At 33.4% G+C, this 15,551-nt stretch overlaps 1 protein-coding gene across 16 annotated transcripts in view; it reads left to right on the plus strand.

Moving 5' to 3' along the window:
- LOC115216977 (spectrin beta chain) overlaps positions 1-15,551 on the plus strand; it is a 169,897-nt gene that overhangs the window by 120,913 nt on the left and 33,433 nt on the right. For all 16 annotated transcript variants that reach the window (XR_005001216.1, XR_005001214.1, XR_005001213.1 and 13 more), the window contains exons 5-22: positions 114-283; positions 889-1,004; positions 2,606-2,718; positions 3,679-3,866; positions 4,932-5,114; positions 5,893-6,150; positions 6,308-6,446; positions 7,273-7,438; positions 8,746-8,993; positions 9,144-9,344; positions 9,934-10,050; positions 10,412-10,489; positions 11,148-11,312; positions 11,883-12,182; positions 12,430-12,558; positions 12,676-12,792; positions 13,057-13,332; positions 13,675-13,764. Coding sequence is in view for 2 of the 16 variants with exons in the window: in XM_036507319.1 (XP_036363212.1) it covers positions 114-283; positions 889-1,004; positions 2,606-2,718; positions 3,679-3,866; positions 4,932-5,114; positions 5,893-6,150; positions 6,308-6,446; positions 7,273-7,438; positions 8,746-8,993; positions 9,144-9,344; positions 9,934-10,050; positions 10,412-10,489; positions 11,148-11,312; positions 11,883-12,182; positions 12,430-12,558; positions 12,676-12,792; positions 13,057-13,332; positions 13,675-13,764 (3,054 nt within the window). In the remaining 14 variants the exon portion in view is untranslated. The remainder of the gene's footprint in view (positions 1-113; positions 284-888; positions 1,005-2,605; positions 2,719-3,678; positions 3,867-4,931; positions 5,115-5,892; positions 6,151-6,307; positions 6,447-7,272; positions 7,439-8,745; positions 8,994-9,143; positions 9,345-9,933; positions 10,051-10,411; positions 10,490-11,147; positions 11,313-11,882; positions 12,183-12,429; positions 12,559-12,675; positions 12,793-13,056; positions 13,333-13,674; positions 13,765-15,551) is intronic.

Here is a 15,551-nt window from a genome sequence, read left to right on the forward strand (position 1 = left end):
TTAATTACAAAGTATTCTTTTTCTATTTTGTAATTTTTAATTGTTGACTTATATAAAAGTAATTATTTTTTGACTTTGTTTGATTAACGCCTTTTTGGTTTCCTGTTTTTCAGATCCAAGATATCATTGAAGAGACAGAAAATAGTGAAACCAAATCTGCTAAAGACGCACTCTTGCTTTGGTGCCAGATGAAAACTGCTGGCTACCCTAATGTCAATGTCAGAAATTTCACTACCAGCTGGAGAGATGGTTTAGCTTTTAATGCCATCATTCACAAACACAGGTAACTAGAAGTTTGAACTCCTAAATGTTAAAGAAAATAGGTTCAGTTCTTTTTGCTAAGTTGTTGATGGGTGTCCCTCTGGAAATGAATGTTATTTATGCCAAGTAAAAGTAATGTTTAAAAAACAAAAAGTGTAACAGTGGTCGTTGAGTGGCTGAGGGGGAGAGAAAGGATGTCAGAAAGCTCAGGGAGAGGGGGAAGGAGGACGAGTGGTGCAGCAACATTGACCATCAAGGGTGACAGAAACATCAGGCCCAGAGTCACAACGTTTGACTCAACAAAGTTCATACTGTTGTGCAAGACTACCTACATCAGTGCATAGCGGCCCACTCCCCTGAAAGCTTTAGTGTAAGTGAAAGGGGCTGAAGCAGCTAAAGAGCAGCTTCTCCTGCATTCAGAGACGGAGTACCCTCAGCAAAACAAGCGTCCATCCTAAATAGCAGATAAATTGCTAGTTCAAATCATTAGCATAAATGACTAAGTCTCTGCATACTTTTCTCTATCAAAAGTTTTACTATCTACAAAACACTGCTTATAAATATCTTATTTTTCTGTTTCTCTACGAGACCTTCTCTAATGTTTCTCTGTATTGTTCTTTCTTCCAGATCTGACCTTATCCAATATGACAGACTTCAGAAATCTAATGCCATGCATAATCTCAACAATGCGTTTACTGTCGCTGAAGAAAAGCTTGGCATCACTAAGCTTTTGGATCCTGAAGGTTTGTTCTTCTAATGTCTTGTGCACCAAATCAAACTGAGCCCCTAAATGATTTCATGACTACTTACAATAGTAATGGATAATTTACAAAGATTTTATAAGTATAAAATCGATTAAATAAGATTATGAATGCATATATTATTCATAATGAGATATCTGAGGTTGATCGTGAATATCACGTACGAAGGCAGTCAGTAACAATCTTGTAGACAAAGCCTAATAATGGAAGTAATACTGGTGCCGTGAAACCTGAAAGGTTGGGCCTGGCCGGAGAATGGGGGAAGCTTTATTGCTATGTATTGTTTGTCCTAATAGAAGCATAACTAGGGTACATTAATTTCATTGGGCCTAGTATTTTTTTTGTTTCAATGTTGCACTGGTTGTAATATTTCATTAAATAATAAATACTCTGTGTAACTTTGATTTTTGTTATCCAAATTAAATGCTACAAATTATATTGAAAACGACACAAAGTAAACATAGAAACATAATCAACTGATGTGGTTGAGCAGTTAAGCTGTTAAAATCAATACCAGCATTATTATACTGCAGTGGTATTTAGAGTATCATCCTACAAAAAACTAATCCAATTATATTTGTTTATATATTTTCACTTATATAGAATGTATATAGATACATTTATTGATTCCTGTTTTTAAATAAAATTTATTCTATAAAAGTTTTATGTAGAAATTTTAGAAGCTCAAAATAAAAATAATTCCATATTTGAGCATTTTTTTTTTTTGTCTTTTTAAGAATTGAGATATGTTAAGTGGTCTGAGTTAATTAAATATTTGAGATAATATATCATTACATATTTATATTGATTTATTTTGGCTAGTATGCTTATCTTCATTGTTATAGCCATGTTTCCTACCATTGTACCCTCTGACTTTTCTTTGAGAGAATCAGCAATGCTGGACTCAAAGAACTTCTTCAGTAGACCTAGCATAGATATGAAACGCTATATGGAAGCATTTAAGAAAGAATTTTGAGCCAAAGACAAGGGGTTTAATACGAGGATTAAAAGACTAAAAAAATTCTTGAAATCTGTTTAATACATGTAACCTGAAAAACTGACTGTAAATTTTAATTTACAATATTTACTCATGAATAAGTTGCACTGTTCTGTACTTGATTTTAACTGAAAAATCTGGATTGTTAACGTATACACAGGGCAAAGCTAAAACTATGAAGAGGGAAAATTTTGTACTAAGATTTAACTCTAAAATTAGGGGTGCCACATGAGGAAATGTTTTGTAGGGGTTTTTTCCCCCCTTTTTTTTGTAGAATGTGTGCCTACTCATTGAAAATCCTCCGATTTTTGAGGTGCAGCATTTTAGTATTCCAAATATTTTAGCCATGAATTATTTTCTTAAATGCTACTGCTACTGATGATGATGATGATGATCTTATTGTCTACAGTGCTCAGGTGCATTATAGCTGACTTCAGTAATGAAACTGACCAGGACTTTTCATTACAAAATTGAATCCTTGTAAACATTACTTTAAAACATACATACATATATAGTAATCTGTGTTGACTTTTGAACAGATATATTTTTTCCTGTTAGTAATTTTCTTTCTTTTCTTCACTTTCAGATGTCAATGTTGAGATTCCTGATGAGAAGTCCATCATTACATACGTAGTCACCTACTACCATTACTTCTCGAAAATGAAGGCTGAATCTGTTCAAGGCAAGAGAATTGGCAGAGTAAGTAGAAGCATGGAACACAAACATTCATATTGACTATTTATGATACACAAAGTAAAGCACTCTGTAACTATGTTGGTCTTTAATGGAACAGTCACTGTAGATAATAAAGTAATAAAGCTGTAGCATTTTGTTTTTCAAAACAAAACAGGAGGATTTTAACTTTTGCTGGTTCAATCAGCTTAGATGTCACCAGGAGCAGCTCACATTAAATCAGTCCACAAACACTGATTAAGGCTTCTTTAGTTAGTTAGCAGTCCTGGGTTCAAGTCCCTTGAAGTACCCCCTGGAAAGCATTCAATATTTGGCTTCAGATCAATCTCCAAAGCTCTTTATTAATGTTACCAGTGGCTCTGGTTCTAATTTGTATTGCATGTAATGGCTAAATAATAATATTCCACAGTATGTCTATCCTACATCAAATTCTATGGGCACACCACAATGTAGCTACATTCAGTAATTGAGAAATTTCACATCAACTGGGATTTCTCTTTCATAACGATACCAGTTTCTGTAAAAAGGCAAAATGTGGATCAATAATACATCACCGAAACCTACTTGATTTAAACTAGATGTAATCTCTTTCATTTCCCAGTTTACACCATTTATTTCTGATTTGTTCAATGGAACCTTCCAGTTTTTAAACCTAACTGTGAATTTAAATTCCATGGTCATTCCAGTAATGTTAAATATGTGCTAAAAAAAAAATAGAATTAATTTTTCTGCAAGTCATGTTGCCTCAAGAAATTTTGAGATATCTTTAAAAAATGGATGGTTACGGATATAGAACTGCTTTCCATGTTTAAGAGTAATGGAATTTGGGATAGATGTATCTGATTTCCACAGTAAAGTAGTTAAAAAGATAATTGAAACATACACACAATTATTATTGTTATTATTATACAGATGATTCTCAACTTGACATTATATACGCATATAAATATAAAATTTTACTTTCAGGTCATTGACAATGCCATTGATACAGAAAAAATGATTGAAGAATATGAAACCTTAACATCTGACCTCTTGGAATGGATTGAACAGACAATAGTTATTTTGAATGACCGAAAATTCGCCAACTCTTTAACTGGCGTGCAGGAGCAATTGACAGGCTTTAACACCTACAGAACTGTCGAAAAACCACCAAAGTAAGTCCCCAGACTACAATGTACATAGTTATACAGTTGTATATTTTGATTTTTTTTAAAGTTATCTTTTATTTCATTTAGTTAAATATTTCCATTTTTTACTTCTATTATTTATTCACACTTATACCATGGAAGATACTTACATATTAATTATTCAGAAACGCACAAAAACTGCAATCTGCATTTGAGCTGGTATGTCTTTGAATGGCTACGTGTATCTTCCACACTAATTATTTTAGTTTCAACACAGATCAAATCGTTTGTCAGACAAGTACGTCTCTGAAATATTATTCCACTTCAGAAGTTTCATATTCCATTTCAATTTGTCCTGTCCTTCATTTAACCATCAATATTTATAGAGAAATTATTGCACAAAAAATATATCAACTCTTAGAGTCAAAACTATTGAAAAGGTTGCAAGACGCAACGAAAATTTTAGGACAATAAAAATAGGAAATAAGTGGAAATTTCACCGGTGATTGTGTTACATAAGGCGGCACAAAAAGAAAATGACTCTCCTCAGACACGACAGAAAATGCTTCAACACACGAACTCATATAAAGAATCTTGCAAACCAAATCCAAAAACAAAATGTATATCAATTGTTATATTTTTCCCCTTTAAGAATGATTAGAAGTACAGGGAGATAACTGCTGCTATTAGAATTTTCATATGAGGTTTTTTTTGGTGTGGTGGTGGTGGGGGAATCTATATTATCTTTTAAGTTTTTAAACTCAGTATTTTAGTGAGAATCAGTCCATTGCATCATTAGGTTGCTACTCGGTTCTCAATGATTTAAGATCAATGAAAGAATAATTTCTGCCCCAACTTTCATGAAACCTGATTCTCAACTTGGCTGTGAAAACTACATTTCTTTCTTATTTATTGTTTTTGGTTGATTTTTAATGGAAAAGTTTTTAATTTTTAATAATGGATTTTAATTATAGATACCTAGTAAACTTAATTTAAATTTCATGAGTAATTTATTTATTTTTTGTTGGTGGTGGTTGAGGGGCAGTGCTTTTTGAGATAAATAAATAACAAAAAAATTTTGCTCTTTTTCAGATTTGTGGAGAAAGGAAACCTTGAGGTCCTCCTATTCACACTCCAAAGTAAGATGAGGGCAAACAACCAAAGACCCTATTTACCCAGAGAAGGAAAACTGATATCTGACATCAACAAAGCTTGGGACAAACTTGAGAAAGCTGAACATGAACGAGAACTGGCTCTGCGTGAAGAACTGATCCGGTGAGTCGACCTTTTTTTTTTACCTGCTTAATGGGAAATAATTTTGGAATTAGGCATTTAGAGACCAGTCTCGTCAAATTACAAATTCTTGGAACATTTGGTTTCACCACTGAATGCACTTTTAATTGCTCACCATCGTAAGGAATAATGATGGCCAATGAGTTTGCGATGGTGAAATAGTCAGAATATTGACCGTTGTCTAAGGAGTAAAATTAATGGTTTTCTTAGACCAATCTTGGCACATTAATACTGTAGCTTCATCTTATAGCATCTGTTATGTAATTTCTTTTCTGTCTGCAACAAATATTTCAAAACAAAGTTTAAAAACAAAAATAGAGAATTGTAAAAATTTCACTTATTATATCATCAATTGGGGATTTATATTTATGTGGATGACGCATGAAGCAGTGGTGTAAAATATGTTTGGGACAAGGAAGTCAGTCCTTCCAGTCAGTTTAGAGTTGCCCCACTGGGTATCTGATACTGAAGAGAGCAGAAATGCTTGCAGTGCACCCACCACTCCATATTCTGAACTGACTTCAGTGTGTTTGCACACTTAAAACAAGAATTTTTCTCCATAGCAGACCAATCAAAAAGCCTTTTTACAAGTCAGCTATGTCCCGAATATATTCAGTCTGTTCCAAAGTTTGTTTAATTTGAATTTATTTTAAATCAGATATTTATTTCCAATATTTCTTTATATTGTTAAAACGTAAAATTTATTGTTGTTGTTATTGTACTTAAACAGTTATATTCTCATTTTGTAATTGTTTTACAGACAAGAAAAACTTGAGCAATTGGCTGCCCGATTCAATCGTAAGGCTGGCATGCGAGAAGTTTGGCTCAGTGAGAACCAACGGTTGGTATCTCAGGACAATTTCGGCCATGACCTTGCTGCTGTCGAGGCTGCTACCAAGAAACATGAAGCAATTGAGACTGACATTAACGCATATGAAGAACGCGTCCAAGCAGTTATTGCTGTGTCAAATGAATTGCAACAGGAAAATTACCATGACATCAATAGAATTGCGGCAAGGTAATTCATGATTTTTTATTGGGACTTTACTTTCCTAGAGAATTTTAAAGGTTTCTATCTTGTTAAGACAATAGTCTGAAATTATAATTCAATAAGATTTATCTAGAATGTGTACAATTAAATATAGCTAAAACCTAATTTGTTATTTGTTTTTCAGAAAAGACAATGTTCTGAGTCTGTGGAACTATCTTTTGGAATTACTACGAGCACGTCGTATGAGACTTGAACTTTCTCTGAACTTACAGAAGATCTTCCAAGAGATGCTTTACATTCTTGATTGGATGGAAGAAATTAAGGTAAATACACTCACGAAATCCAATCAACACTACATTATCTTTTAAAGGCTTCAAGAGTTTCATTGAAAACTATAAATTGTAGGTTGACAGTAAGGTGCCATCTCGTATTTTGCTTCTTGGTTATTGGGCCAGTATTTATTGCTTTAGTTCCGTTATCCATTTTCAATCCACTGCTGGTTGTAGGCCAGCCTATCCCCCACTGGCCAATTGTAAGTTGGATAGTGTGTTCATGTGGTCAAGTGATTATCATTAGCCATCAGCACGTAACTGGAATGTGAACTCATGATGCAAGGAATCGTAATATGTACCACAAAGCATTTCATCCAAACCAACAATTTCGTTAATTTTCCACCTTGGGGTGCTCCTGCGTTCATCAATCTTGAATGGGTGAAAGGAAAAGTTGACTAAAGTGGGATTTGAACAAATACCACAAGGTATTTTCTGTTTTGATATTCTAACAACTTGGCCGACTCACTGACTTATTTATATTAGTTATGTCATGAGCCCCAGGACTCATAAAGCCAGAGCTTAACTCAGTTTCCATGGAATATGTTACTGAGATTATACCAAGCCAAACAGGATACCAGTCCATTTAAGTTCTCAGCTATTGTTGGAGTGAACTGGAGTAATGTGAAATGAAGTGTTTTGCACTGGGAATCGAAACCACAATCTTAGGATCACAAGTACAAGACCCTTACCACTAAACCACATACTATCCTATTTATAATTAGTATTTTATTTTGATTCTTAGTTTGGAAATGTTTTTTTTTATCCGTTTTCACTTGAAAATGATTTTTGCTAATTTATTACTGATTTCTTTTGCTAGGCCCGACTTATGTCTTCAGACTATGGTAAACATCTGATGGGAGTCGAAGACTTGTTGCAAAAGCACAGTTTGTTGGAGGCTGACATTAATGTAGTCGGAGACAGAGTCAAGACTGTAAATTCCCAGGCTCAGAGATTTGCTGAAGGTGACTTCGTAGATGTTGGAGGTAGGAACATAACCTTTGTAAATAAAGTACCCTCATCATCATCACTATTTAACATTCACTTTTCCATGCTTGCATGAGTCATACAAAACGTTGTTGAGGCAGATTTTCTATGGCCAGGGGCCCTTCCTCTGACCAGACAAGCTTTTTTACAGAAGACTGGAAAATAAGAATGTCGCATCTCTTATGACATTGATGCTTGTTTACAACTAAAAGAGTACTCACACATACACACACACACACAACAGGCTTTTTCTAGTTTCTACCAAATCCACTCAGGGCTTTGGTTCCATTATTTAATTGATCTTTATGAATTATACTAGAAAATATTTGCCTGAAGTTCCATATAAGGGGATTGAACCTGAGGCCACATGGTTAGGAAGCAAACTTCTCAACCACACGATCATGGCTTTACCTTACGTGCATAAAATTAATCTTCCTGTATTTTCATTTTTAATAGTGTCTGTAGAGTCATAAGAGTTTCTACCCCTAAAGTGGGATTCAAATTTTTCCCTTAAACATTGAACTCAAAACTATTCTTCATTTGTTTTGACAGATTTCAATTATACTTCTTTAGAAATAATTATTTATAAAATGAAGAAAATTCTACCTGAGAATTAATCCAAATTTAACTTATATAAAGCCAAATAGTTTGATGAAGGGAGAACCCAAAAGACATCAATTCAGACCCTGAAAAAAGCATCATACGTCTCTGAAAAAATACACCATTTGAATGAAGTAGTATTTTTTTTTTCCACATTGAATATCTGTCTGTAAATAGAACCCTTAAATAAATCTGCGAAAACCTTATTTGCATTTCTTCTGAATGCATAGGTATGGATTAGTGAATAAAAAAACTGTTCACTAGAAAAACAAAAAGAAATGAAGCATTTTGTAACCTCAAATTTATTATTAAGGAAGGTTGCCAAGTCAGACAAGAGAGAAATAGGTTTGCATTACATTTGGTCATGGGCTGCTAGTTTTGTAATCAACTTTACCTGAGTGAGGGAATAAGTACCTGTAATACAACAGAAACTACGATCAAACCAAAACCATGGTTATACCAAACATTCTATAAAAAAAAATGTTGAAGGCAAAATTAAAATTGAATATGGATAAAATTTAAGCATAAAATTTGTTAGCATTTTATTAAAAATTTTATTGTAAAAATATTTAATAATAGGACAATAGATTAGAGGTAGTCTGTCAGTTAATGTTTTGCAGTTGATTCTTTGTTTCTTTATTGAAAAAGTTGTAAAGTTTTATATTAGAAAGGTAATTTATGATTTGTTTTTTCTTTGTGATTTCAGCGGAGTACAGGCCCTGCAAACCAGAAGTTATTGTGGAAAGAATGTCAACACTTGAGACAGCTTTCACTGAACTTAAACAACTATCAGCTGAACGCAGGGCTCGCCTTGAAGAGTCACGTAAATTATGGCAGTTCTACTGGGATATGGCAGACGAGGAAGGTTGGGTGAAAGAGAAAGAGCAGTTGATGTCATCTCCTGATCTGGGACATGATTTAACTAGTGTACACCTCCTACTGAACAAACATAAAGTAAGTCTAGAAGATCATATATATATAATAGTATTTATTTGTATATATATATGTACACACACACACTAACAATTCGGGATTTGAGATTTTATCTTTTTCATTGAATTTAAAAAGAATATTTTCTTAATGTTTCTTTACCGTTTCTTTAAGGCACTGGAAGATGAAATGACAGCCAGACACTCACACTTGCAGTCAGTCATCCAAGTTGGCAATGATCTCATTTCTGCCGGAAATTTCGGTGCAGACAAGATCCAAGAACGCATAGATGAGATTAACCAGCAGTGGGAGAGTTTGATTGACCTGGCAGCATATCGCAAACGCAGACTCAATGAGGCTGTTGATTACTATCAGGTAAATACATCAAAGCATTCGTAATATTTTACCTTTGTAATCAAATTACCTTTTCACAGCTTTATACAGCTCAGTTCTCTATGAAATCTTGTTTTACCTTAGTACAACAATAGGGATTCATAGATATCATTCATTAAACTTAATTATTTTTCTCTTGTTGTTGTTGTTAGCATTAAGTTGGTAATTAGATATTAGAGAAACGTTAATGAAGCAGTAAGATGTAATAATTGTATAAGAAGTTTTAAAAAGCGGAGATGCAGCTGGACAAATTTCTGCAGATAGACTCTTTGTTTGGAAGCAAATTTAGTGTTAAGTCCAAAATATATTCTTTGGTTCCATTATTTAATTGATCTTTATGAATTATAGTTTTACAATATTTAATAAAATATAGGTCTCTGTTCTAAAATGCTTAGTTACAACTTAGTCACTAAATGCAATTCACCTGTTGTAATCCAAATGTTTTAATGAGATAAAATCATACTTGCCTGAATTAATATATTGTAACTTTCACTGTGATGTTTATATGTTCAATGTTCTCTGAAGAATGGAGATTTTTAAAAACTCTTTTTCTTTCTCTTTCTCTACTCAGTTCTTTGCTGATGCTGATGACATTGACATCTGGATGTTGGATACTTTCCGTATCGTGTCCAGTGAAGATGTCGGACGTGATGAGGCCAGCGTACAATCTCTGCTTAAGAAACACAAGGTAAAAATTGAACCTCCTCGTTATATCTCTCTCTTCCTCTCTACTTAATCATTTAATGTTACGTAGATATATTTGGTGCTACAGCTTACAAGTTAAACTTATATTTTTTGGTAACTAATGGAAGATTTAGTACAGAACATCTGTCAATAGTTTTAAATGAAGTGTGAATGCAAATTGAAATTACTCTTACAATAGAGAATCAAAGAATGAGTAATTAGTGGAACCCAAATTAAAACACCCTAATTAAGGTCTTGGTTCATTGCACTTCTTATGATAGATATTTCAGTTTTGATTTATTTCGTCTAAACACCTATGTTGTCAATATAATTCATACTAATTAATTGTTACCGTTTGTTTGCAGGATGTTACAGATGAGCTCAAAAACTACCAGAGTGTCATTGAAAGTCTCCATGAGCAAGCAACTAACCTTGGAGAACAAGTAAGTATCCAGAATATACCAGAAACTACATCACTTTTCCTGTTCATGTCTTGAATAATTATAAATCAGAATTGGGAAACACAACCAGTATAGTATATTGGGCAGCTTGTTCCACAGCACCAACTGTGTCTGGATTTAATATACCTCACTCAGTTCATACTATATATACTGAAACTCTGAAGGTATGATCAGGGTGGGTTGGTATCATGCGATGCAGCAAATGCAAACACAATCCCTTAAAAACCTGAAATTTGATATTTTATTGAAATGGAAAACTTAATTCTGTTGTCATCAATGAAATTAAATTCTCACATCACTTGTTCAGTTTTCCTCGTATTTATGTATAACTCTCTACATCTTATCCCTTCTACATCTACAAGCCTACCCATGTGTAGATCCTTTGTAGTATAGAGGCTTAGAATATGATTCCGTTGTCAAAATCTGGAACTTCTAAAGTCATCCAACCCATTCTAGCATAGAAATGTGACATAAAATAATAATTATGTAAAATTATGTTTGTAAAATTTATTAAAATTCTAAAAATAGTTTTAAAAATAAAAATTTCAAGTGTGACTTTTTGAAGTAGCCTGTACCAGTTAAATGTGTATTTTGAAGTTTTTTTTTCTTCTTTTACAACTTTGTCTCTTCTAATTAACAGGACCGAGAGTCTGATGACGTACAGAGTCGATTAGGTAGCATTGATCGCCGTTACCAAGAACTATTGGAGCTTGCCAAACTTCGCAAGCAACGGTTGCTTGATGCCCTCTCTCTCTATAAACTTTTCAATGAAGCAGATGGTGTGCAGACTTGGATTGATGAGAAGGTAAGTTCTTCTTTTTACTGAGCTATTAATTTCAAATGTTGTTTAAAAATATCTCTTGAATGAGAAAATATGTTACATCCCTAACATATAGTTACATTTTTGTAATAAATTGTCAAGGAGAATCTAGGAATTGTGATGCACCACTTTAGTATTGCAAGACAGTAATAGTTTTATATGGTAGGAGAAATACTTGGGATAAATATTTTAATTTAGACCTTATAAGGTTGACCTTCACAGAATCTTTAGAACAGAATTGCTAAGATATTCTATTCCATATTCATTTAAACAGTAGCATCCTGTACTTTTTTTTCACCCAGTAAGAGACTTTAATTCATGGTTTACAAAAAGATGCTTCCTTATTCAAAGTGGTCATATAATTTAGAAATTTAGGTTAACATTTTTATTAGTTGTAATTCAGAAAATCTATTTCCCTTACAATTATTAGATATTTTCTTTTTTAGCATATTTTTAAATTAACTTTTAAAAGAAATGACTTGGTGACTAATTTTATATTGTAGTTTTGGTTGCAGTTAATTCTAGGGAATATAACGATTATATTTTATTTTACAGGAGAAATTCCTTGCAACAATTGTTATTACGGATGATATCGAAGAACTTGCTATTGTTAAACATCGCTTTGAAAGTTTCGAACATGAAATGAACTCTACGGCATCCAAGGTTGCAGTGGTGAACCAGCTGGCTCGGCAGTTGCTCCAAGTTGAACATCCTAATGCTGCTGATGTCATTGCTCGACAGAATCAGCTGAACCAAGAATGGAACACCTTGAGGTCGCTGGTTGACCAGAAGAGGGAAGAAATACATTTAGCTCATGGGCTGCAGAACTTCCACATTGAATGCAATGAGACGATTGTAAGTAACTTGACCCTCTCCACCAATTTTTATGATTATTTTTTGCATCTTTCATTTGCTGGATTAAAATGTAATTCTTTTTTTAAATCTAAGACATTATCAAAAAACCAATATCTCAGACATTCTTAAAAGCAACCATTAAACCTTTGAACTTTCTGTTAAAGAAAAAGATTGATTTTTTTTCTATGTAATGTGCTACTTAGTTGCAAAATATATTATGGAATTTTTATTTTGTTTATTATTCTAGGGCTGGATAAACGAAAAGGTGAAAATTATCGAATCAACTGAAGAACTTGGCAATGATTTAGCTGGTGTTATGACACTACAGAGACGGCTCAGTGGTATGGAACGAGACCTTGCTGCCATACAAGCCAAGGTAACTTATCTCTTTGACACTTTGTTTTCCATCTTTTGTCTTTTGTTTTGTGTATTTTATGGTGTGTTTTTTTCTCTTAACTGTTGCTGTTCATGTTAAATTTCTTTATGCTTCCAGGTTGAATCGTTGCAAGTGGAAGCAGATAGACTACAAGAAACCAAACCTGAAGAAGCCCAGGCTATTCGTGAAAAGATCAATGACATCAACAATGTATGGATGGATCTCAAAGAAATGGTAATTATATATTTTGAGCCTAAGTTACATTTTTCTTTACAAGATCCCAAAAAGAAAGTATTTTTACCTCAAGCTATTGCTAAATTCAGATTCCATTTAAATGGAATTCAAATAACCTCCTCCCCCCACTTACATGCTTCTAACATTTATTATGGTAAATTAATAAAAAAAAATGTAATGAGGTTTACTCAAATGTTTGGATATTAATTTAAGAAAATATCATATAAATTGTTTATAAATTTTTATAAATTGTTTATTTAACAGCTCAAAGATAGGGATGAAAAACTTGGTGAGGCCGGCGAATTGCAACGCTTCCTTGGTAACCTCGACCATTTCCAGCAATGGTTATCTCGTACTCAGACAACTGTGGCATCAGAAGACATTCCCAACAATCTGGCTGATGCTGAGAAATTATTAAATCAACACCAACAGCTTAAAGATGAAATTGATGCTTATGCCCCAGAATATGCTAAGATGAAAGAGTTTGGTGATAAAGTCACTGAGGGCCAGGATGATCCCCAGTATATGTTTCTGCGACAGGTGCGTCTTCGGTTTTGCTTTGTTTTGTAAGAAATTCTTAATTGGCATAGATTTTTTTTTTCTTTTTTAACTAAGTAAGAAGGAGTTGGAAATTGTGATGTTTGTGTCTTTGAAGATATTGTTGGTGGGTATGAAACTAAAGCTTAATCATAGAATCAATTAGTTGATTAGCTTGCTAAAAGCATTGTTTTTGTTAAATAGGTTAAATAAAGAATACTTTCAAAATATATTGCAAATTGGTAAATTCAGTGAGGAATTTTAGCAAATTATTCTACTTAATATAGAAACAAGTTTTTGCTTCAATGTCAATACTAAATTTTGTTAACTTTGTTTTCTTTATAGCGTCTTCAAGCACTTGATGGCGGCTGGCAGGAATTGTTACAGATGTGGGAGAATAGACAGCAGCTTCTTTCTCAGAGTCTCAACTTGCAAGTAAGAATTCTGTTTATCTCATTGATCTTCAGGAACAGGGAATATTTGAATAGGAACTCTTTAATGCTCAAATACAAAAACTCATCAAAGAGGGCCTACCTTATCATGCTTATCTCGATTTCAAATGGAGATAAACATGACAGGGGAGCCTTAAGTATTGCATTGCATTTGTAGAAGTTCCATTAAATCAATATCCAAAGCTGTAAAAACCATTTTATTTGATGGCAATTCTCTTCTCTCCAAAATAATTGTTGCAAAAAAAAAAAAAACCATCCTTGGTCCTATGTGCAAAACTAGACTTCCCATCAGCTTTAATGCACTTTAAACCTTTTTCTTTGAATATGCACTCCTGCAATTGGGGTGCATCAAACAAGCCTGTGTTCCTTTTCTTTCATCAAATACAGTAACTCTGATGAACCACATGCGTCCCCCCCCCCCCAATATGAAAGTCTGAATTTTTATGGCTTGAACTGATAAGGAAACGGGCTTCAATAGTTTTATGCCCTTTAGGTAAGAAACCAACCGTATTGTTCTGTAGAATCATCCAGTTGTGATATTTTTAAAAGAAACATTATAGTTCACATAATTGTGATACGAGAAGCAAATACTGTGTGATTAGTAAGCCATATTTATTGCTGATAGTACACTGCATATTGTTATAGTGTGGTATTAAGTATTATATTGTATTTAGTTTACTGTTCATCTTACTTTTGTACCTATGGTAAACTTGGTGGATGATTCGTTCACATTTAAGAAAAGTATAAGACCCATTTAATTGAAGAACTGGCTTGAAAATCTGTAAACTTCATTCTAGTAAATTTGTGGTTTGATCATTGAAAAAGTAATTAATACTAAAGCTACTCTGTATGGTAGTAGGTATTGCTGTGTGAGCTTACAAGTGAATTTGGTAGATGGAAACCGTAAGAAGCCTCTTGTGCTCATGTGTAAATTTGCATGAATGGTCACATCCCACAGCTTCACTTGTCGCTGCACCTATCGCTTTAGGACTAGTTACTCTATGCTTTCTTTCAAAGGTGTGGAATTAAAAAATCCCTTGCTTGAAAAACCTGTAACAATTTGCAATAGAAAGAGCAAATTGCCATAAGATCCTGTCTCGGATATTTCCCCACCCATCCTATACTAGAAATGGATAAATGAACGTTAATCCAACAAATGGGTGTTTATCTTTAAAGAAAGGTCAAAAGTCCAAAAAAATTATAATCTGAAATAAATAAAAAAGTGGGTATTTTAAATTCCTCTTGATAATTGACCCTGTTCCTTCCATTGCCATTTTTATTATTCTGCTCCCATTCAGCAGTAGTAAAGCAATTATTGTGCTCTCTCTTTATCATTAACAATCATAATTAACTGTTACATTATTGGTTTATATATCATTACTCATGAGTAATTTTCTATTTAAATTAGTTGTGTTTCTTCATTTGATAGTTAAGAATTCTAAGGAATGCACTTCACAAAAAAAAAACTTTAGCATTCTGCTTTAAGCATCAATCGCTGCCAATTTGGTAGCCAGCTGTTCTTTAATAACCCTTGCCTGAAGTCTTACATGTTTTGTAATTATTACAGCCTCGTTTTCATTACCAAGTCTTGGAGTCTTTGATAAGCGTTTCATTCCATCACTTGTTTTATTCATAGCATGTATTCTGGTTAAGTATTCTGTATTCATTATGGGGCGTCAAAGAAAAAGCAAGATTGGCAAGGAATTTAAGGTATTTTTACCTGTATGAGTTACAATTTTTATAGATTTATTTCATCTCACTGGATTTTGT

The sequence above is a fragment of the Octopus sinensis genome, linkage group LG11 (genome assembly GCF_006345805.1).
Source record: "Octopus sinensis linkage group LG11, ASM634580v1, whole genome shotgun sequence".
Classification (NCBI taxonomy): domain Eukaryota; kingdom Metazoa; phylum Mollusca; class Cephalopoda; order Octopoda; family Octopodidae; genus Octopus; species Octopus sinensis.